The sequence below is a fragment of the Typopeltis vanoorti genome, chromosome 2 (assembly GCF_054136105.1).
Source record: "Typopeltis vanoorti isolate ZY-2024b chromosome 2, IOZ_Tvanoo_1.0, whole genome shotgun sequence".
Lineage (NCBI taxonomy): Eukaryota > Metazoa > Arthropoda > Arachnida > Uropygi > Thelyphonidae > Typopeltis > Typopeltis vanoorti.
Window position 1 is genome coordinate 108,868,768 of NC_143550.1, and position 19,050 is coordinate 108,887,817.

At 36.6% G+C, this 19,050-nt stretch overlaps 1 protein-coding gene across 5 annotated transcripts in view; it reads right to left on the reverse strand.

Moving 5' to 3' along the window:
* Positions 1-19,050, reverse strand: part of LOC150109321 (Na(+)/H(+) exchanger beta-like) — a 489,491-nt gene that overhangs the window by 316,703 nt on the left and 153,738 nt on the right. For 4 of the 5 annotated variants that reach the window (XM_090412496.1, XM_090412499.1, XM_090412495.1 and 1 more), the window contains 2 exons: positions 5,874-6,094; positions 5,399-5,665 (listed from right to left, as the gene is read on the reverse strand). In XM_090412496.1, coding sequence (XP_090268622.1) covers positions 5,399-5,665; positions 5,874-6,048 — 442 coding nt within the window. In that variant the 5' untranslated portion in view covers positions 6,049-6,094. Of the gene's footprint in view, positions 1-5,398; positions 5,666-5,873; positions 6,095-19,050 lie in introns of those variants that run through there. The other variant, XM_090412500.1, reaches the window with a different exon arrangement.

Consider the following 19,050-nt stretch of genomic DNA (forward strand, 5'->3'; position numbering starts at 1 on the left):
CTTCCACATCATTTTCTTCTTTTAGATCTCATTTAATCAGAATGCACATCCATTTCACAACAATTCTCTTTGTTCTTTGAACTATACAGACCCATTCAGATACTGGCATCATTTAAGCATCTTTTCAAAGCTTCTCATGTACTGCTAATATCCTTCCCATTTAACAATTGGTACCATGGAACCAAAGATAGTATTCTCCCGAGTTTGTCATAATTTTCAGATTTGTAGTTCAGCACATAACCTGTTGTGATCAGAACATCCATATAGTTGGCTACTTTCCAGGTCAGTATGGAATGATCGTTACCACTAACTGGTGGTAAAACAATCACATTCTGAAGGGACACACCTTCTGACACTACAGTGAAATCTAACACTCTTCATTCTTGAGTTGCTTATTTCCCATGATGCTTAAGAAAGTTGTCACTCAACAGCTCAATAAATTCTTCTTCATTCTTCTCATGAGTTTTCTCCACTGCCAATTAAGATTTTATATAATTTAAGTAATCTATAACATTTACTTGTTCAGTACTCATCAGGGTAATTTGGCGGTGCATTTTTCTTTGTCCTCAGCAACCGAACCTCCTGGTCATTACCCTTTCATCCCTATCTTAATGATTCCATCACTCTGCTCTGCCATGGTCACTTCTTCATCCTTGTATTCATCTTCCTCCTAGCTTTTCATAACTTATTAATCTCCTCTCTCTCTCTCTCTGATCTTTAGCTACACTACCTTTATCTGAACTCTGTGCAACTTCCAACATCAAACAACATAGTACAAATGTCCACCACCAGACTCATTCAAATGCAATCCATCAATCTTAACCCATTCCAACTTCCCTTCAAATTCACAAACTAAACACCTTTTCTAACATAACTCGCCCATTTTGCAATTCATTATCTCTGGTCTCCTTTGAACTTGCTATTATCATATATGGACAACATGCTAACCACTCTACCAACGACACTTATCCTTTACCTCCTGTAACAACTTATTCAAATCTCCTTCCACATTCCTTTTTTTCACTCTCTAACTCACCTGTGCCTCAAAGTGCCACTATGTCTGTTCATTCCTTTCATGCAAAGCATTGGTTAATTGTCTCAACGTCCACTCTAATATTCACCACACTTCTGGTTGAATTCCTCTTCCCACAGAATGCTACATGATCATCCTTTGACATTTCCTTCATATCACTAACTTCCTCCTTCTCATTCACATCAGTCAATCATTGCTTTAGACATTCAGTTTCATCCTTTTATGTTTCATTTTTATCTTCCACTCCACTGCCATTACAATCACTAGCACTTTAATTGGTTTTTCTTAATGTCAGTATATTGCTACTATTTGCCACCAATAACTCAGTAATGAATAAAAATTCAAATGTCAAATGAACATTCCCTGAAAAATGCATCACCGAAAACTATAAATGCAATGAAAGAATAGCAAGCTCGAAAAAAACAGAAACAGCAACACAAAAAAATCGAACAAGCTGAAACAAATAATACTACCCATGTAAAAAAACAAAGGAACCAAAACTAACATGTACAGCTTGGTAATATTTAGCTATAAAACCGCTTACAGAAAGAAAATATCAACAGAAACGAGACTAAAGAAGCAAGACCATGAACAGGACCAGACACTGGTGGTAAGAACTACCAAGCTACTGTGGCCCTTAAAAAGCTAACCCAACATTTTCATTCACTGAAATCCGCATGGCATGCCTTTGCGGCAAAACCCACCATAGATATACCACAAATGCAATACTAGAAAAGCTAGCACCAAGAGTGACCAAAAAATTTGGGCAAACAATAACCCAACCTACATGCTAAAGATTCAAACATTACTATTCCAAACACTAAAAAACAAACACTCCAGTAAATATATTGACACTTAAATCAACATATCACTACTTCCAACACAGTGATGATATTAGCTCAAGCAAAATACGAACAGCGCGTTTTCCTTATATTAATGAGCATGGCTCCTTCCAAAATTGACGGTAACATCATAAATTCTTGATGTTTTCTGATCAGTGAAAAATCAGAATGTGTGAATAAAGTAAATAAAAAAAAAAAGACACATAATTTCCGTACTTTTACAACTACACTCTTTTAGGTGTTGACTGACGATGAAATCCTTTAGCAAGCACACAGAGGTTGAAATTTTCTGTCAGCTTCACGGAAAATGTGGATCATGCAATTTGTTCCGTTTTTCACAAGAGGATAGGTATAAGCATTCAGATGAAAATGCATAATCATCTAATTGCAAATTACTTCCAAATTTCTACCCATGCCCCCTTGCAAAAGAATACGGAACTAACTGCACATTTACTAATTGCAGCTACTTCTAAATGCATAGCCTTATGCCCTTGTAAAATTTACAGAACTAAGTGGACTTCTAGTTACTTCTAAATGCATACTCTTATCCCCTGTTAAAAAAAAAAAAAAAAAAAAAAAAGGGAATGGCAAGTCTTATAGTTATATTTACTTCTAACATACGAAACTAACTGCATTCTCCACATTTTCCTCTAAGCGATTTCAAAAGTCGGGCTTACAAATAATTTCCATCTCGTCTATACTAAGCCAAAATATTTTTAGGGAACGCTTACAGAAATTACACTAAACATGGGAATGATATTCAATGATTTAATGATCTCACATTTCACTGCATCTCCAGTTAAGCTGGAAAAGAAAATTGAAAACATTTCTTTACTTCGTCGGTTCCCAACAGGTGGTACGCGTACACCGAGGGGGGGGGGGGGGCGGTATACGCGCATTTACATGCTGGGACATTCAGGGGTTCATGAAAAATAATCAGTTATGGCGGAAAAACAAGTAATTTCCACTATTTTACATTAAGATAGGCACTGGACAAAAGTGTCAGTATTTAAAAACAGCTATTTTAAAAACAAGGGGTATAATTTATAGAAATGGGTTTAAAAGAGGTACACAAGTGGGAAAAGGTTGAGAACTACTGGTAGAGTCTACTTTAAAGCAAGCTACTCTACTCCACTAACTTAATTATTCGTTTTTTTTTTAAACTTCTTTTTAAAAAAAAAAAAAAAGATGGTTGCAAAACAGACAATACAAATGTAGATACGCGCGCACACACACACACACAGAGGGAGGGAGACTGACTGCAACATTCACATAATAAACCTCACATCTCACTAATATCCTCAAATGAGTTGTAATATTCCTGACTTTGTAAAGATTGAACAGAGAGTGTCAAGAGTATTTGGTTGCTAAAAGTATATAACCAACCAAAAGCTGGTCATATACAGTACGGTATATATGGATGCTGTAGTTTATAGAATTCGGTGACTCTCAAATCCCAACATTCTGCAGAGATGGGGGGGGGGGGGGGAAGGTCAGAAGGTACATAAAGCAGTTAACAACATCCAATGTTTAGATGGTATACTCAGGGCCGACTCTACCGACGGTGTAACACATGCATTTGCACAGGACTGCAAGTTTTGGAGGGGTGGCAAAATTGCATTTACTGCGTTTGACGAGTATATCCGTCATCGCTTGATTTTACTTACACATGCAGATGCACATTTTCAGAAGAAAATTCCTCCGTTAAAGGATTAATTGTTTCTCTCTTTCTTAAAATTATATTTTATGATCGCTTTTCATTAGCTTATGAATTTTCATTAGTTAATGCTACTATTTAGAATTTATGATCAGACATGTTGAAGCCTAGCTTAACATCAGGGCTTTTAAGAGATCATTAGAGTAGTTTTTTAGGAGGAAAGGGCGACAAAATATGATATTGCATGGAGCGACAAAATTCCTGGGGTCAGCCCTAGGCAGTGGCGACTCCTGGCTTGAAATCGTGGGGTGCTGCAATTTTCGAAATATACATACACACTGTGAGTACAGTGTACACGTGTTTTGATAAAATATCAAAATTATGGTAAAAATTAAAAAAAAAAAATTAAACATGAAAAAAATATTGTTTATTATCGATGAAATTCTACAGTTTGGTATAATTCAAAATTACTTAAAAATAAAATATATTCTTCTTGTTTTGTTTCATAAAAAAATATTGTTTATTATCGATAAAATTATACAGTTTAGCATAATTCAAAATTACTTAAAAATAAAATCCATTCCTTTAATTGTAATTAAAGGAATAGATTTACAATTTTTGGACATTACAGTTAAAATCCTTTAATTGTAATGTCCAAATATTTAAACTAATAATATTATTAGACACCTCCAAGGAGTCCATAGGCTCATCGAGGGAGAGCACCTGCTCTACCACCTCAATCCACCAACAGACTGCAACTACACCAACGCCATCTACCGCCGACCACCACCACCACTAGTTTTTCCAGAGACAAACACAAACAGTCATGCCCAAAGCAGGATTCGAGCCCGCAGCCTTTCGGCTGGAGAGCGGATATGCTAACCACTCGGCCAGCCAGAAACAGAGTAAATACGATAAGCACTACGAACACTCTACTACTGGCGCAAACTGCACATAAACAACAGTGGAACTGCGCCACGGACAGTGTCGCATTGCGCTAATAGCTCGCATCTCACTATGATGTATATGCTTGAGCGCGTAGCAATATGACACTGTAATAAACACAGTGCTGCTAGCGTCCTTGACCCTCCTAAGTGCTACAAGATGGATTTTTATTATTTTTATACAAAATAAGAGAATTGTATAGGATTGTTGATAATAAAAATTAAATATTATAAACAAATATAAATAAATATATTTATATATCGAGAAAAAATGGAGGTGCTGTAGTTCAGCAGTGCCTATGCTCAAGCCACCCCTGGCCCTGGATATATTTTTTTTCTTCTTTTTTTTTTTGCTTTCTGATCAAGCTAAATAAGAAGATACCAATGTTTAGTCTTGGATTTTCCCCTCCCCTTAAGTAAACCATATATTGATATCATGAAAGTTATTGACAATAGTTCCAGATTTCATATTACAACTTGAATAAAGTGCACATCACGCACTTAGTGCGTTATCTTTATTATATATGCATATTTTGCAAAATATTTCAGTAAATATTTCGTAAATATTTACTGAAATATTTTTGTGTATAATGTTCTAGGCCTTTCACGAATGGAGTTTCCATTAAAAATAAAAATAAAACAAAATACGAGTAATCGTCCGGCAGTTGTATTTATTACCTTCGAAATGAGTAAAATAAAACTTCCCTGAGCACATTAACAATTAAGTGAAAGAGGTTCCAATTTGCAAACCATGTCCTGAATTATCCTGATTTACGCCTGCGCAATAGGGTAAAGTGTGGACTTTACCCTGCAGACGTTCGAAACCAAAATCCAACGGAATACAATGGTTAATCCTTATTCTGTGTTATTTAAATACTAAAGAAAATTACTTGAAAGATATAACACTGTTTGGTTAGCTCACCTATTTTACAAAGTGCTGCAATGATGATAAATGCGGTATAAATGAAAGGGGTGTGTACGTAATCCCACCTCCACGATGCAACAGTGATTCCATGGCCTTTAGAGGTTTCACTACTTTTTGTACCATTTGTAACTGTTTCTTTAATAGTTGAGTTATCAATTTGATTTATGTCTGCTTCACCGCCTTTTTGGTCCAGGTGACGACGATATACGAAACTTGAATCATTTCCAGATTTATTGACTGTTTTAGGGGTTATAGAAGAAATAACTGAAATTAAGCAAAGAAACAATTAACAACTGATAAATTTAAGAAATTTTTAAACTATAAAGTGATGCTTTAAGTTTATAAAAAATATAAAATAATAACATTCTTGGAAAAATATCCGAATAACATCAGAAATTGATATTTCCACTTACGCGTTTGATATACTGTATATATATATATATATATAAATTTAATATGATAGCATACGTACGTTTAGAAACTGTGACTCTTGGAAATCTTGTAGTACCCTTTCTAGGCTCTGAAGTCAGCAATCTATCGAGGCCATTACCTCCAGATTCATCTGGTTCACTTGCGTGGAGAGATACAATTAATGCTACAGCTAATCCACATATACAGAGAGAAAAGTATGACAAGTCGGACGGCATGGAGACGGAAAGATTGATCACTGTTCATGGAATTAAAGTCGATAACCTGGAGAAAACAGACTTTTCAAAATTCGTTTCTCTATATAATATCAATCAATAAATAATATTTAATATTTCAATCCAGATGATTAACTGAAAGTTAAGTAAAAAGTTCATTTCCAATTCTTGCATAGCGACATTAATCATTGAACTTTCAGCCATTTTATCTAATGTAGATATAATGTCGATTTTCTTCATTTTGCTATTAAAATAGTACACTCGAAACATCTCGATAAATTTATTAGTAATCCTAAATGCTAAAATTCCTTAAATATCATCAAACCAAGGAGCTATTATTATTATTATCATTTTGAATCGTTTGGCCGCTGAAAACAGAATTTATGAACAAACAAACAAACAAAGAAAAATCTTCATCGACCAGAGTTGACTTTAGAATTCTTCTTCTTCTTCTTCTTCTTCTTCTTCTTATTATTATTATTATTATTATTATTATTATTATTATTATTATTATTATTATTATTATTATTATTATTAAAACCTCCATGAATTAAATTAAATTAAATTAAACTAAATATTACTCTAAAAATGTTTTGAATTATTTGCTTGGAAAGAAGTCAACAGACACCCCATGAGCATGGTACATTGTGCCATGTATCGAGTCGCGTGTTTATAACCGGTATAAATTGGAGGAATAGGATGCTCCCAAGCTACTGCAACTGTGTCTGGTTAAAAGAAGAAAGGAAATGACAGAGTCTGAAGAGGTGTTTTGATAGGATGCCATATTACAGGTCTATCTGTTCGGCAAATTGGGCCATCCCAGGACAAAAATCAGTGACTTTGGTGACCATGGTATCCTATAGTCACCAAACGTGGCCATAGGATACTACGAAGGGTAATATGTAAAAACCAGTATTCGCCCGGAACGTTGAATGCAGAGTTCCAGGCATCGACTGGAACACGAATCTGCACAAAACCATTCAGAACCGAGGCTCACAACATGAGTTTCCATTATGGTAGGACCGTAATATGCAAGCACATTATCCGAACCAACATGTAGCGTCGTCTTCAGTTGTGCAAAAAGCGTGTACAGTGGGACGTGAAAGCTCGGAAAGTTTTCACATCCCACTGTTATGGAATGACGAATCACGTTGCACCCTTTACCGAGCAGATTGATGGGTTGTGGGTGTGTGCGGAAGTCCGGTGATCGTCTCTTACCAGAGTGAAACCCCCAGCTATGAAATTCGGAGGTGGCGGTTTGATGCTACGAACACTGAATTCCGAGAGGTATATGAACATTCTGGACAATGCAATGCGTCCTACGTTGTGGGGGCTTCTAGGAACCGACCATTATCTCTTACGCAGGGCCGGCGCTACCATTTAGGCAAACTAGGCAACAGCCTAGGGTGCAAGCCATGAAGGGGCGCAAAACTTCAAGCTATGCTTTATTCATACTTTACTAAAATATCAAAATTAAATAGTGATATAAGATTTAGGTATCAATTATTTTTCCTTATCCCTCACACATCACACTATTTTACTATTAAACTCTTGGTTCTTTTTTGTTCCTTACCTAAATGATTTGAACTTACCGCTATTTAAAATTCAGTTAAGATAAATATTTTAAAACGTTAACATTTTAAAAATATTAAATTTCGGTATTTTATAACTTTTTTTTGTAAATGAATTATAACAGAGAATTTTCAAATTAATTAAAAAAGAAAATTAAAAAAAAACTATTAATTTAACCTGAAAGATAATGTTATTTTGTTTAATGTCAATTAAAAACATTTTAGTTAATGAAATAAGGGGGGAAATTATAAAATTTGCCTAGGGCGCAAAATAACCTGGCACCGACAGTGCTCTTACGGCAAAGACAATGCACCGTGTGATAAGGCTGTTGCTATAACTGCGTGGTTTGTGGAGAACAACGTCACCACACTTGACTGGCCTCTACAGAACACTGATCTCAAATCTATTGAATATCTGTGGGATGAACTGGAGCATCGGGTGAGGTCAAGGAACGTCCACACCACAACAGTTCAGGACCTGATTAATTGCCTACAGGAAGACTGGTCCAAAATTCCCATCGATCGTTATCGTATACTTGTGGGAAAAATGCCCCGTAGGATTGCTGCATTGCAGGGAAAAGAAGTCCTCCATCTTATTAAGGTGGTCGCCATGGCTGTTCTTCCATTACACGTGGTGTCCGTTGACTTCTTTTCAAGGAGTGTATTCAAGGAGAGAGAGAGAGAGAGAGAGAGTGTGTGTGTGTGTGTGTGTGTGTGCTAAAAGAATTGAATGACATAAACCGAGAGAAAAGGAAAAAGGTTTAATAGTATCACACGACTAGTTTTGGCTTTTTACAGCCTTCTTCAGGTGTTTTTATACAAAAAGAAACATTAAACATTGAAGATAATAACTGTGAACAGCACAGAAAAGGCATTATATATATTTAACGTGAAAATGTTGTAATTAACTTATTCAAAGCTGTTCCTTCGTTGGTCACATTGTTGTATGAGTGCGTGCGTATAGTGCATCTCGCGAGCGCCAGTATTTGATCAAAGCAGAATGACAGTCTTGGAGGTTGTAGCTTAAATTATTATTTAAATGTACAGGGTTGAGGATGATTTCTCTAGATTCTACAATTTTTCTCTCCAATTCGTCATGGCAACGGAAAAATGTTGTTAGAGCTATCCCAAAGGATTGTATGACTATGGTTTTCAAGGATATGGAAAACTATGGTTTTCCATATCCTTGAAAACTATGGTTTTCAAGGATATGGCCGGATAAAGGACTGGCACGTGTTCTCTTGTAAGCGATGTCCCTCCTGTGCTTCTCCATACGCAATTCAGTAGACTTGTCCGTCTGGCCAAAGTAAGGAATGTCGCAGTCACACCATATCTTGTACACACCGGGATATTTTAGGTTGTGATGGCTTTGAACGACTCACTAGAGAGCGGATCATAGGAAGCGGTACAAATAAAGTTCTAATGTTATATTTTTTGCGAATCTTGGCTAATTTTTGAGAGACTGAGCTTATGTATGGAATAGATATATTGCCTTTAACATTATTCATTTGTTCAGTATGGCGACTAGGAGAATTAAAATGGTATTTTTTTAGAATAACCGTTCAGTCTGAAAGTAAAGTTGTTTTTGTTATTCTGTTTTTTCTCAAATATAAATGTTAAAGTATTATATTAAAAAATGTTAAAGTAAATGTTAAAATATTACATTAGAACTTTATTTACTCCGCTTCCTAAGAACCGCTCTCTAGTGAGCCGTCCAAAGCCATCACAACCTAAAATATCCCGGTGTATACAAGATATGGTGTGACTGCGACATTCCTTACTTTGGCCAGACGGACAAGTCTATTGAATTGCGTATGGAGGAGCACAGGAGGGACATCGCTTACAAGAGAACACGTGCCAGTGCTTTATCCAGCCATATCCTTTTTTCGGCCAATTCTGATGATGAAACCATAGTCATACAATCCTTTCGGACAGATCTAACAACATTTTCAGTTGCCATGATGATTTGGAGAGAAAAACTGTAGAATCTAGAGAAATCATCCTCAACCCTGTACATTTAAATAATAATTTAAGCTACAACCTCCCAGACTGTTATTCTAAAATGATCAAATACTGGCGCTCGCGAGATGCTATACGTACGTACTCACCCAACAATGTGGACAACGAAGGAACAGCATTGAATAAGTTAATTACAACGTTTTCACGTTAAATATGTATAGTGACTTTCCTGTGCTGTTCACAGTTTTTACAGTTTTTATCTTCAATGTTTAATGTTTCTTTTTGTATAAAAACACCTGAAGAAGGCTGTAAAAAGCCGAAACTAGTCGTATTAAACCTTTTTCCTTTTTTCTCGGTTTATGTCATTCAATTCGTTTAAAAAATATATTTAATATATATATATATATATATATAAACGATGAAGGCCGCCAACACGTAGTAGATTGGAACGCAACATCAAACGTAATGGCGTATAGTTGAATCCAAAGATATTGTCCCAGATCTTTCTCACATCAACAGCAACCTCAGTTATAGTCTACCTGACTCGCATAGTTCTGCCATTAGATACTGACGTACGCTTGAACGCATACGCTCGGAGTCAGTTACACAACAGTAGAACTATAGACCGGACTATAACGACAATTCAAACTTAACTTCAGTTTATATATATATATATATAATATATATAATATAATATATAATATATAATATATATATATATATATTATATATATATATATAGAAGAAAATGGGATACTGTATCGGGGACAGCATGGTTTTGTGAAGGGTAGGTCATGCCTCAGTAACTTGCTCACGTATTATAACACAGTGACGGCTGAACTGGATAAGGGTAATGGGTTTACGGTGATTCTACTGGACCTTGCCAAGGCCTTTGACAGGATACCACATGGAATCCTAATCAGTAAATTGCAGCATATGGGAATGGACATAGGGTTGGTGAGATGGATAGGAGGGTGGTTGACGGAGAGATATCAGAGAGTGGTTTACTCGGGAGTAGAGTCCACAAGACGGCCTGTGACTAGTGGTGTGCCACAAGGATCTGTTCTTGGACCACTGCTTTAATTTGTTCATAAATGATATAGGAAATGATCTGAGAGGAACAGTTCATTTGTTTGCGGATGATGCGAAGTTGGGTAGGGCAATAGTGAATGCAGATGACGTCAAAATTTTGCAGGATGATTTGGATAGATTGGAGGTCTGGGCTAAGGAGAATGGATGTCAGTTTAATGTGGCAAAATGTAAGGTTATGCATTTTGGGGTGAAAAGATTGGCGGCAGTTTACTGCATTGGTGGAACCCTGCTCCAGGAAATTGATGAGGCACGAGATTTAGGAGTGTTGGTAGATAAGGAATTGAAATTTAGGGGACACATTGCAAAAGTGACCAAAACAGCTCATCAAATCACTTGGTTGCTGAAGAATACGTTGACAAGCAGAGACAAGCAGGTTATTGTTCCTCTCTATCGAGCCTTAATAAGACCTCATCTAGACTACTGTGCTCAGATTTGGTCACCTAGGTTTCTTCTTGATGGGGAGGAGGTGGAGAGGATCCAGAGGCGAGTGACCAAGATGATAGCAGGTCTGTGGAATGAACCGTATGAGAACAGGTTGAGGATTTGTGGGTTGCAAAAATTGGTTGATAGGCGAAGGAGGGGAGATATGATTGAGACATTCAAATTACTGAAGGGTTTCTATAAAATTAATTCAGAAGATATTTTTGAGAACAGGGCTGGTTGTGGGAGGAATAGGGGACATCCATGGAAACTGGGCAAAAGTGTGGTTAGTAAAGGTGTTAGAGCTGGGTTCTTTACTTTTAGAGTAGTGAATGAGTGGAACGCGCTCCCTGAGTCTGTGGTGGATGCTGTGACAGTGAATGAGTTTAAGGCGAGGTATGATAGATACTGTATGAATGTCAAATAGTTGTGATGGATATGATTTGGGGTCTCCCTCGATGAGTCTAATGACTCCCTGGAGTTGCCCGTAATAATAGTAATAGTAATAGTAATATATATATATATATAAACTGAAGTTAAGTTTGAATTGTCGTTATAGTCCGGTCTATAGTTCTACTGTTGTGTAACTGACTCCGAGCGTATGCGTTCAAGCGTACGTCAGTATCTAATGGCAGAACTATGCGAGTCAGGTAGACTATAACTGAGGTTGCTGTTGATGTGAGAAAGAACTGGGACAATTTCTTTGGATTCAACTATACGCCGTTACGTTTGATGTTGCGTTCCAATCTACTACGTGTTGGCGGCCTTCATCGTTTTTGTGTTCACTGAAAATAAGACGTGACATGAGAGTGCGCTTGCTCTGATTCTATTGTATGAAATATCTCTCTGATGTTCCTCTAGCCGTAGGAGGATTGACTTCTCAGTCTAGCCATAGGAACATCAGAGAGATATATACACCGAGGAACTGAAGATGGTCATGAGCTAGTTTTGGGTGGCTTAGAACTGATCTTAGTTTTGGAAGAGTTGAAAAATACGTTTTTATATTAATTTTTTTCAAAATTCTTCCTAGTTTCAAGGAGAGCGAGCAGATGTACGGTAAAGAAATATAACCCTTGGGTTTTTTTTTTTTTTTTTGGATCTCTGTGTTGTTTCGAGGGCGCTGGTATAGTTGCCTCTTAATGTTTTTGGAAGAGTATCCATTATTTAAGAAAGTTCTTTCTAGATATTTTAGTTAATTTTTAGTACTTCTTCATTTGGAGATCTTGTTTTCTAAAATGCTGAGAACATCTTGCGTTGAAACATTTGTAAAATGTGCCACAACATCAAAGCTCGCCATACTATCAACTATTGGCCTCAGCAGACAATTTGCTTTATGCACCTTTGGAAGGCCGTATAATCTTAGAATAAGTGGATGTAAAGACCGAAAAGAAAGACGTGTGTATTTCTTGGAAGTTCCGTTGTCTCTAAAGGAGATTGTCTGTTCGATTATGTATCTCTCTCTCGTTGGGTCTCGGTCTAGTTCAAAGTAGGTATCTGACTCTAGTAACGTCAGGATTTTTTCGCGATAAACTGTTTTATTTAGTACGCTCGTTGCATTGCCCTTGCCTGCTTGGAGGATAACAATATCTCTATTCCTTTTAAGTTTTTTTGATAGCTAGTCTTTCACCAGGAGAAATGTTGTCGACTGATGGTTTTGCGTTGTTAATCGCAAATATTGCCTCCATACGAAGTAAATTTGCGTCTACTCTAGGAAGCAGTGAGCTAGCTTTTTTCTATCTTAGTAAGAAACAATTCTCTAGGGATGGATTTTGCCAAAGGAACAAAATTGAGATCTTTTCAGAGAAAATGCTCTTCTTCGGGACTTCTTCAACATTTTAAAAAATAAGATTTCTAAAAAGATTTTTGCTCTCCTTTCACACTGTATTAGTTCGGGGTATTTTAAGTTCGAAAAGAAAATTTATAAACAGAACAAAGAGCCTCTCCCCCCTGTCCCCAGTACTGGCCAACATTTTCTTCGAGGATTTCTAGGAAAAAGCCATCTCTAAAGCAACATTAAAACCTAGAACATGGCTCTGCTATGTGGACGATATATTCCTTATTTGGGAGCATGGTGTAGAGAATCTTCACATCTTCCTAAATCATTTAAACAACTTCCACCAAGACATAAAATTTACCGTCGAGATTGAAGAAAATGGTTCCGTTTCATTTCTAGACATGAAGCTTACTAAACTTACTTACTGTCTGACTCTTTAAGGATCTCAATCTTCAGGAAATCAACACACACGGATAGATACATACATGCATCCTCACATCACTATCCCGCACAAAAGTTAGGCATCGTTTCCACATTGGCTCACCGTGCTCGCTCAGTAATGTCCAACGAAGAAGAACTAGAAAATAAACTAAAATATCTGGAAAGAACTTTCTTAAATAATGGATACTCTTCCAAAAACATTAAGAGGCAACTATACCAGAGCCCTCGAAACAACACAGAGATCGCAAAAAAAAAACCAAGGGCTAAATTTCTTTACCGTACATCAGCTCATCTCCTGGAAACTAGGAAGAATTTTGAAAAAATTTAATATAAAAACATGTTTTTCAACTCTTCCAAAACTAAGGTCAGTTCTAAGCCACCCAAAACAAGTGCATGACCATCTTCAGTTCCCCGGTTTATATAAAATAATATGTGATTGTGGGAGGCCATACTATGGCCAAACTGAGAAGACAATCCTCTTATGGCTAGAGGAACATCAGAGAGATATTTCATACAATAGAATCAGAGCAAGCGCACTCTCAAGTCACGTCTTATTCTCAGTGAACACAAACGATGAAGGCCTCCAACACGAAATAGATTAGAATGCAACATCAAACGTTTATATTTGTCTCGATGAAGTTGAACGGCGCATAGTTGAATCCAAAGAAACTCTCCGAGACCCTTTTCACATCAACTGCAACCTCAGTTATAGTCTATCTAACTCGCATAGTTCTGCCATTAGATACGCGCGTACTACAGAACGGACTATAGCGACAATTCAAACTTGAAGTTTGAATTTTTGAATTCAGTTTACAAGTCTGTTATTATAATGGCACAGTGTTTTTATGGGTTTTTTTTTTTTAATTTGCTTTACGTGTTACCACACCTGAAGAAGTCGTTTTGACGAAACATGCTGTGCGCTCCATTAAATTAACTTGTTATGTATTTTCTCGGTTTCAGTCAGTCAAAAAAAGATGAATATATATATATACAGAGGCGGCTCATCTATAGGGGCCGAGCCCCCCCCCTATATTTGTATAACTAGCCCAATAATTGCAGTTTTAAAAAATATATTTCTTGTAATTATTATTTTTTGATCTATTTCCAACGCGTTTTAATGTTTAATAACAAAAAGTACTGTAGTATTTTGTGGCAATATTGTATAATGCGCCTTAGTAGGGCAGTGGCGCACCCGGGGGGGGGGCAAGGAGCCTGGGCACCCCCCAAAGAAAAGGAAAAAAACACTAGAAAACTTTCCAAAAATCTTTTCCTAATTAAAATTCCTTTTTTTTTTATTTATGCTGTGTCGTGTCTTCTATTTCTATACTTACGAATTAGCGATCACTGCAGATGTTCAGTCATAGGTCGTATGCGACGCGTAGTGTGTATTCGCAAATCGTCTACTCAACTCCCCCCCCCCCCATTCCAAGGTTAAATCCTGAGCGCTTGTCCCCTTCCAAGATTAAATCCTGAGTGCACCACTGTAGTACGATCTCTGGTATTTTATACGTGTAGAACACAGGGCATGTGAGGCACGTGCACTAGCGATCGTGTGTGTTTACCCCGGGCGCAAAACTTATCTTGGGGCCAGTTTAGTCTGGCCCAGTCACTGTGTTGGCACATAGGTACATAACGCGCGATTCTTTGATTGTGAAGCACGCGCACTAGCAATCATGTTTGTTTACCGGGCACAACGCTTATTTTGGGGCCCGTTTAGTCTGGACCAATCACTGCATTTGTACGTAAATAGCGCGCAATTATTTCATTGTCTTATTATTTATTCTCGTTGTTGATCTGTTTTATTGTTTTTAGTGCGTTTAATTATTGTTGTCATTTTTCGTTATAATTTATTTTAAAGTTTAAATTTTTATTACGTCCATAAACAATACATTTTAACTATGAACAAAATCGATAGTTTATTGGAAAAACGTTTCCCGTTATTAAGTCTAGAAGAAAAATTGGAAATCAAAAGACTTGGCACATACCAACCCAGAGATGTGTGAATTACTCAACAAGATAGTAAAAAAAACAAGAACATTTTATGTAACCTGGTTTGAAGAAATCATGGCTTAGTGTGAGTGATGAAAAAAAAACTTTGTTCTGTTTTTATTGTGTTTTGTTTGGTGGCTAGAGCTTGTGGACATTCAGTGGCAGTAAAGGCCAAAAATATCTTTCCGAGCGAATACAAAAACACGAATCCAGTAAACTTCATATAAACAATGCGGTGCAATTTCAAATGTTCGGTAAAATGAACATCTTATCTTCCATTGATACTGGATATCGTCTTAATATAAAGAAATGTAATGAATTAGTTGACAAAAATAGACATACTTTATCGAGGATCATAGACTGCATAAAATTTTGTGGTGTACATGAACTGCCGTTAAGAGGACATGACGAAATCATCGATTTCGAACCAGCGTCTTTGGATTTCCGGTCAGCTGATCTAGTAGGTTGAGCTATGCCCGCAACTGCAAATCATTCGAGTTTTCGTGTTATTAATACGCTGAGCCCGTATATGTTACATCCTAACAATTTTAAAAATTTAATAGCTCAATGCATCAGTGGATTCTGATTAACCATTATTGTAATAGAAATAAGAACTATAAATCAATAATAGAACCCACTATATAAATATAAAAAAATTAAGTTGTTTTTGGCCCCTGGCCCCACCTGTTTCTATTGTCACCAGCCGCCACTATATATATATATATATATATATATATATATATATATATATATTTATATTCATTTTTAATATAAACTGACTAAAAACCCGAGAATTATAACAAATTGAGATTTATTTGAAAACGCAACATGTTTCGTCGAGATTATTGACTTCATCAGGCGTTAAGAACATAGAAAGATATTAAAAGACACTGAAATAAACAGTGAGACACTTTAAAGCTATACAATTGTAAAGTTATGATATTCGACTGTAAATTACAGTTATTATGAACTTGAGCTATAGTCCGTGTTAAAGTTCTATTGTTGTACACTTGTGTGGAACCACGCGATCTCCAGTATCTGATAGTAGAGCTGAAAGAGTCAGGCAAATTATAGCTGAGATTATTGTTCATATGAAGAGGGTCCAAGGTGATTTCTTTTGACTCTACAATGCGGCGTTCTACCTCATCATGGCAAATGTGTAGGTTTGAAGTTGTTGTCTAATTTACTTCATGTTGGCGGCTTTCGTTGTTCGTGTTTATTGAAAACAGGACCTGGCCTGACAGGGCAGTTGCTCTGGTTCTCTTATAAGCAACGTCTCTCCGGTGCTCCTCGAGACGTAGGAGAATAGATTTCTCCGTTTGGCCATAGTAAGGTTTTCCGCACTCACATGTGACTTTGTATACACCTGGAAATTGTAGAAGGTTGTGAGATTGTTTATAGTTGTTGAAACTTGATCTTATTTTTGGAAGAGTCGAGAAGCACGTTGTATGTTGAATTTCTTTAAGATTCTACTCAGTTTTGTGGATAGTGTGCTGATATATGGCAAGGATATATAACCTTTGGAGTCGTTCTGTGTCTCTACGTTGCTACGTTGACGGTGGGATAACTGTTTATTGATACTTTTTAAAGAGTAGCCATTGCTTTTAAAGGTCCATTTAAGATGTTGTAGTTCTTTTTTTAGTTCTTCATCTGATAGTACAGATCTTGCACGATTCGCAAGAGTTGATATAATACCCAACTTTTGCGCTGGATGGTGATGTGAGGACGCATGCAAATATCTGTCCGTGTGTGTTGGCTTTCTAAATATAGAGACTTTTATTGATTCAGGCGTCTTGGTGAGTTTAATATCAAGGAAACAGAGGGAACTATTTTCTTCAATCTCCATGGTCAATTTTATATCCTGATGGAGGTTGTTTAAATGGTTGAGAAACCTGTGAATATTCTCAATACCATGCTCCGATATGAGAATATATCGTCCACATATCTAAGCCAAATTCTTGTTTTTAAACTAAAAGAGGAGATTGCCTTTTGTTCAAAATCCTCGAAATAAATGTTGGCTAATATAGGAGAGAGGGGAATTCCCATAACTAATCCTTTGACCTGTCTATAAAGTTTACCTTCGAATTCAAAATAGCCAGAGTTTACACAGTGAGATAGTAGAGAGAACATTTTATTTGAAATCTTGTTCTTTAAAATATGGAGAACTTCTTGTGTCGGAATGTTGGTAAAGAGTGCTACCACGTCAAAGCTCACCAAGATGTCAGAAGATTTGAGTTTAGATTCCTTGATTTTAGAGATAAAATCTGTTGAGTTTTTAATATAAGAAAAAGATTTTCCCGCATAAGTTTTTAACGATGACGCGAGATTTTTAGATAATCTGTAGGTGGGTGAGTCAATGCTGTCTACTATAGGTCTCAGTGGATAGTTTTCTTTATGAACCTTAGGGAGACCATATATATATATATATATATATGCATCCAAAACGCTAATATCTTTTTCGATACGAGACGTTCTTTTATATATATATATATATTATTATTATTATTATTATTATTATTGTAATCCATGGAAGTTTTTGGCATTTTCGTGTGGCTGGTTTGCCATTCCTCTGCCACACCCTTTGGTCCACGGCTCCTTATTCTTTATTCGGAGCAACCCGTTGGGGCTTCCATCATCCGCCACCCAAGGGACGCGGTCTGGTCTCCCACAAGCTACCCAACCTTGCTCTGTATGCAAGATTAAAAGAAAAAAAAGAAGATCATGCAAGAAACCGAGACTCCTGGAGGTTGTTGTGGAAACAGGAAGACTCAACCCGTTCCCGACGGAAGAGGACAGTAAATAAGTATTATTATTATTCCTTCCCTTCTCTTTTACCTTGAGTGTCGAGGATTTTTTACATTTAACCGCTACCGTATCTCGAGGATAAGGTGGTTATATATGTGTGTGTGTGTGTGTGTGTGTGTGTGTGTGTGTGTGTGTGTGTGTGTGTGTGTGTGTGTGTGTGTGTGTGTGTGTGTGTTACGGTTAAAGTGATAAATCCGGTTATTATTAATAATTACCGGTTAAAGTGAATAATTCCTAGAGGAGTCGGTTAAATGTAATAAAAACATATAGGTTTTCATTCTCAATAGAAATTATAACAGCTTAAGTTAGGTTAGGTTAGGTTAGTTTATAATGAAAAAAGTAAGGCAAGTACTTCTTTGCACTCAATGAAATCAGAAATCATTATAAACTAACCTAACCTAAACTGGATGTCGCATGTCGAACCAGAGTGTAGTCGTTGTTTGTCGTGGGCAGATTAATGAGGATGAAAGATTAACGTTGTTGCGGGCCGAGCTTAATGAATGAGGGAAGATAAATGGGGATAACAAATAAATGTTGTGTGGGGGAGATGAATGGGGTTTATAGATAAATCACAGAGGAACTGATTAGTGTTTTTCTCCATTGATGAGGAAAGAGGTACAGCAACAATGTTTATCTATCATCCTCATTCATCTGCCCATAACCATTTTTATTTGTTATCCCCATTATCTGTCGGCAATCATTAAGCTCGGCCCACAACAACGTTTATGTTTCATCCCCATTAATCTGCCCACGACAAACTACGACTACACTCTGGTTCGACATCCAGGTTAGGTTAGGTTAGTTTATAATGATTTCTGATTTCACTGAGTGCAAAGAAGTACTTTCCCTACTTTTTTCATAATAAACTAACCTAACTTAATTTAAGCTGTTATAATTTCTATTGAGAATGAAAACTTATATATAAAACCTATAAACATGTTTTTATTACATCTA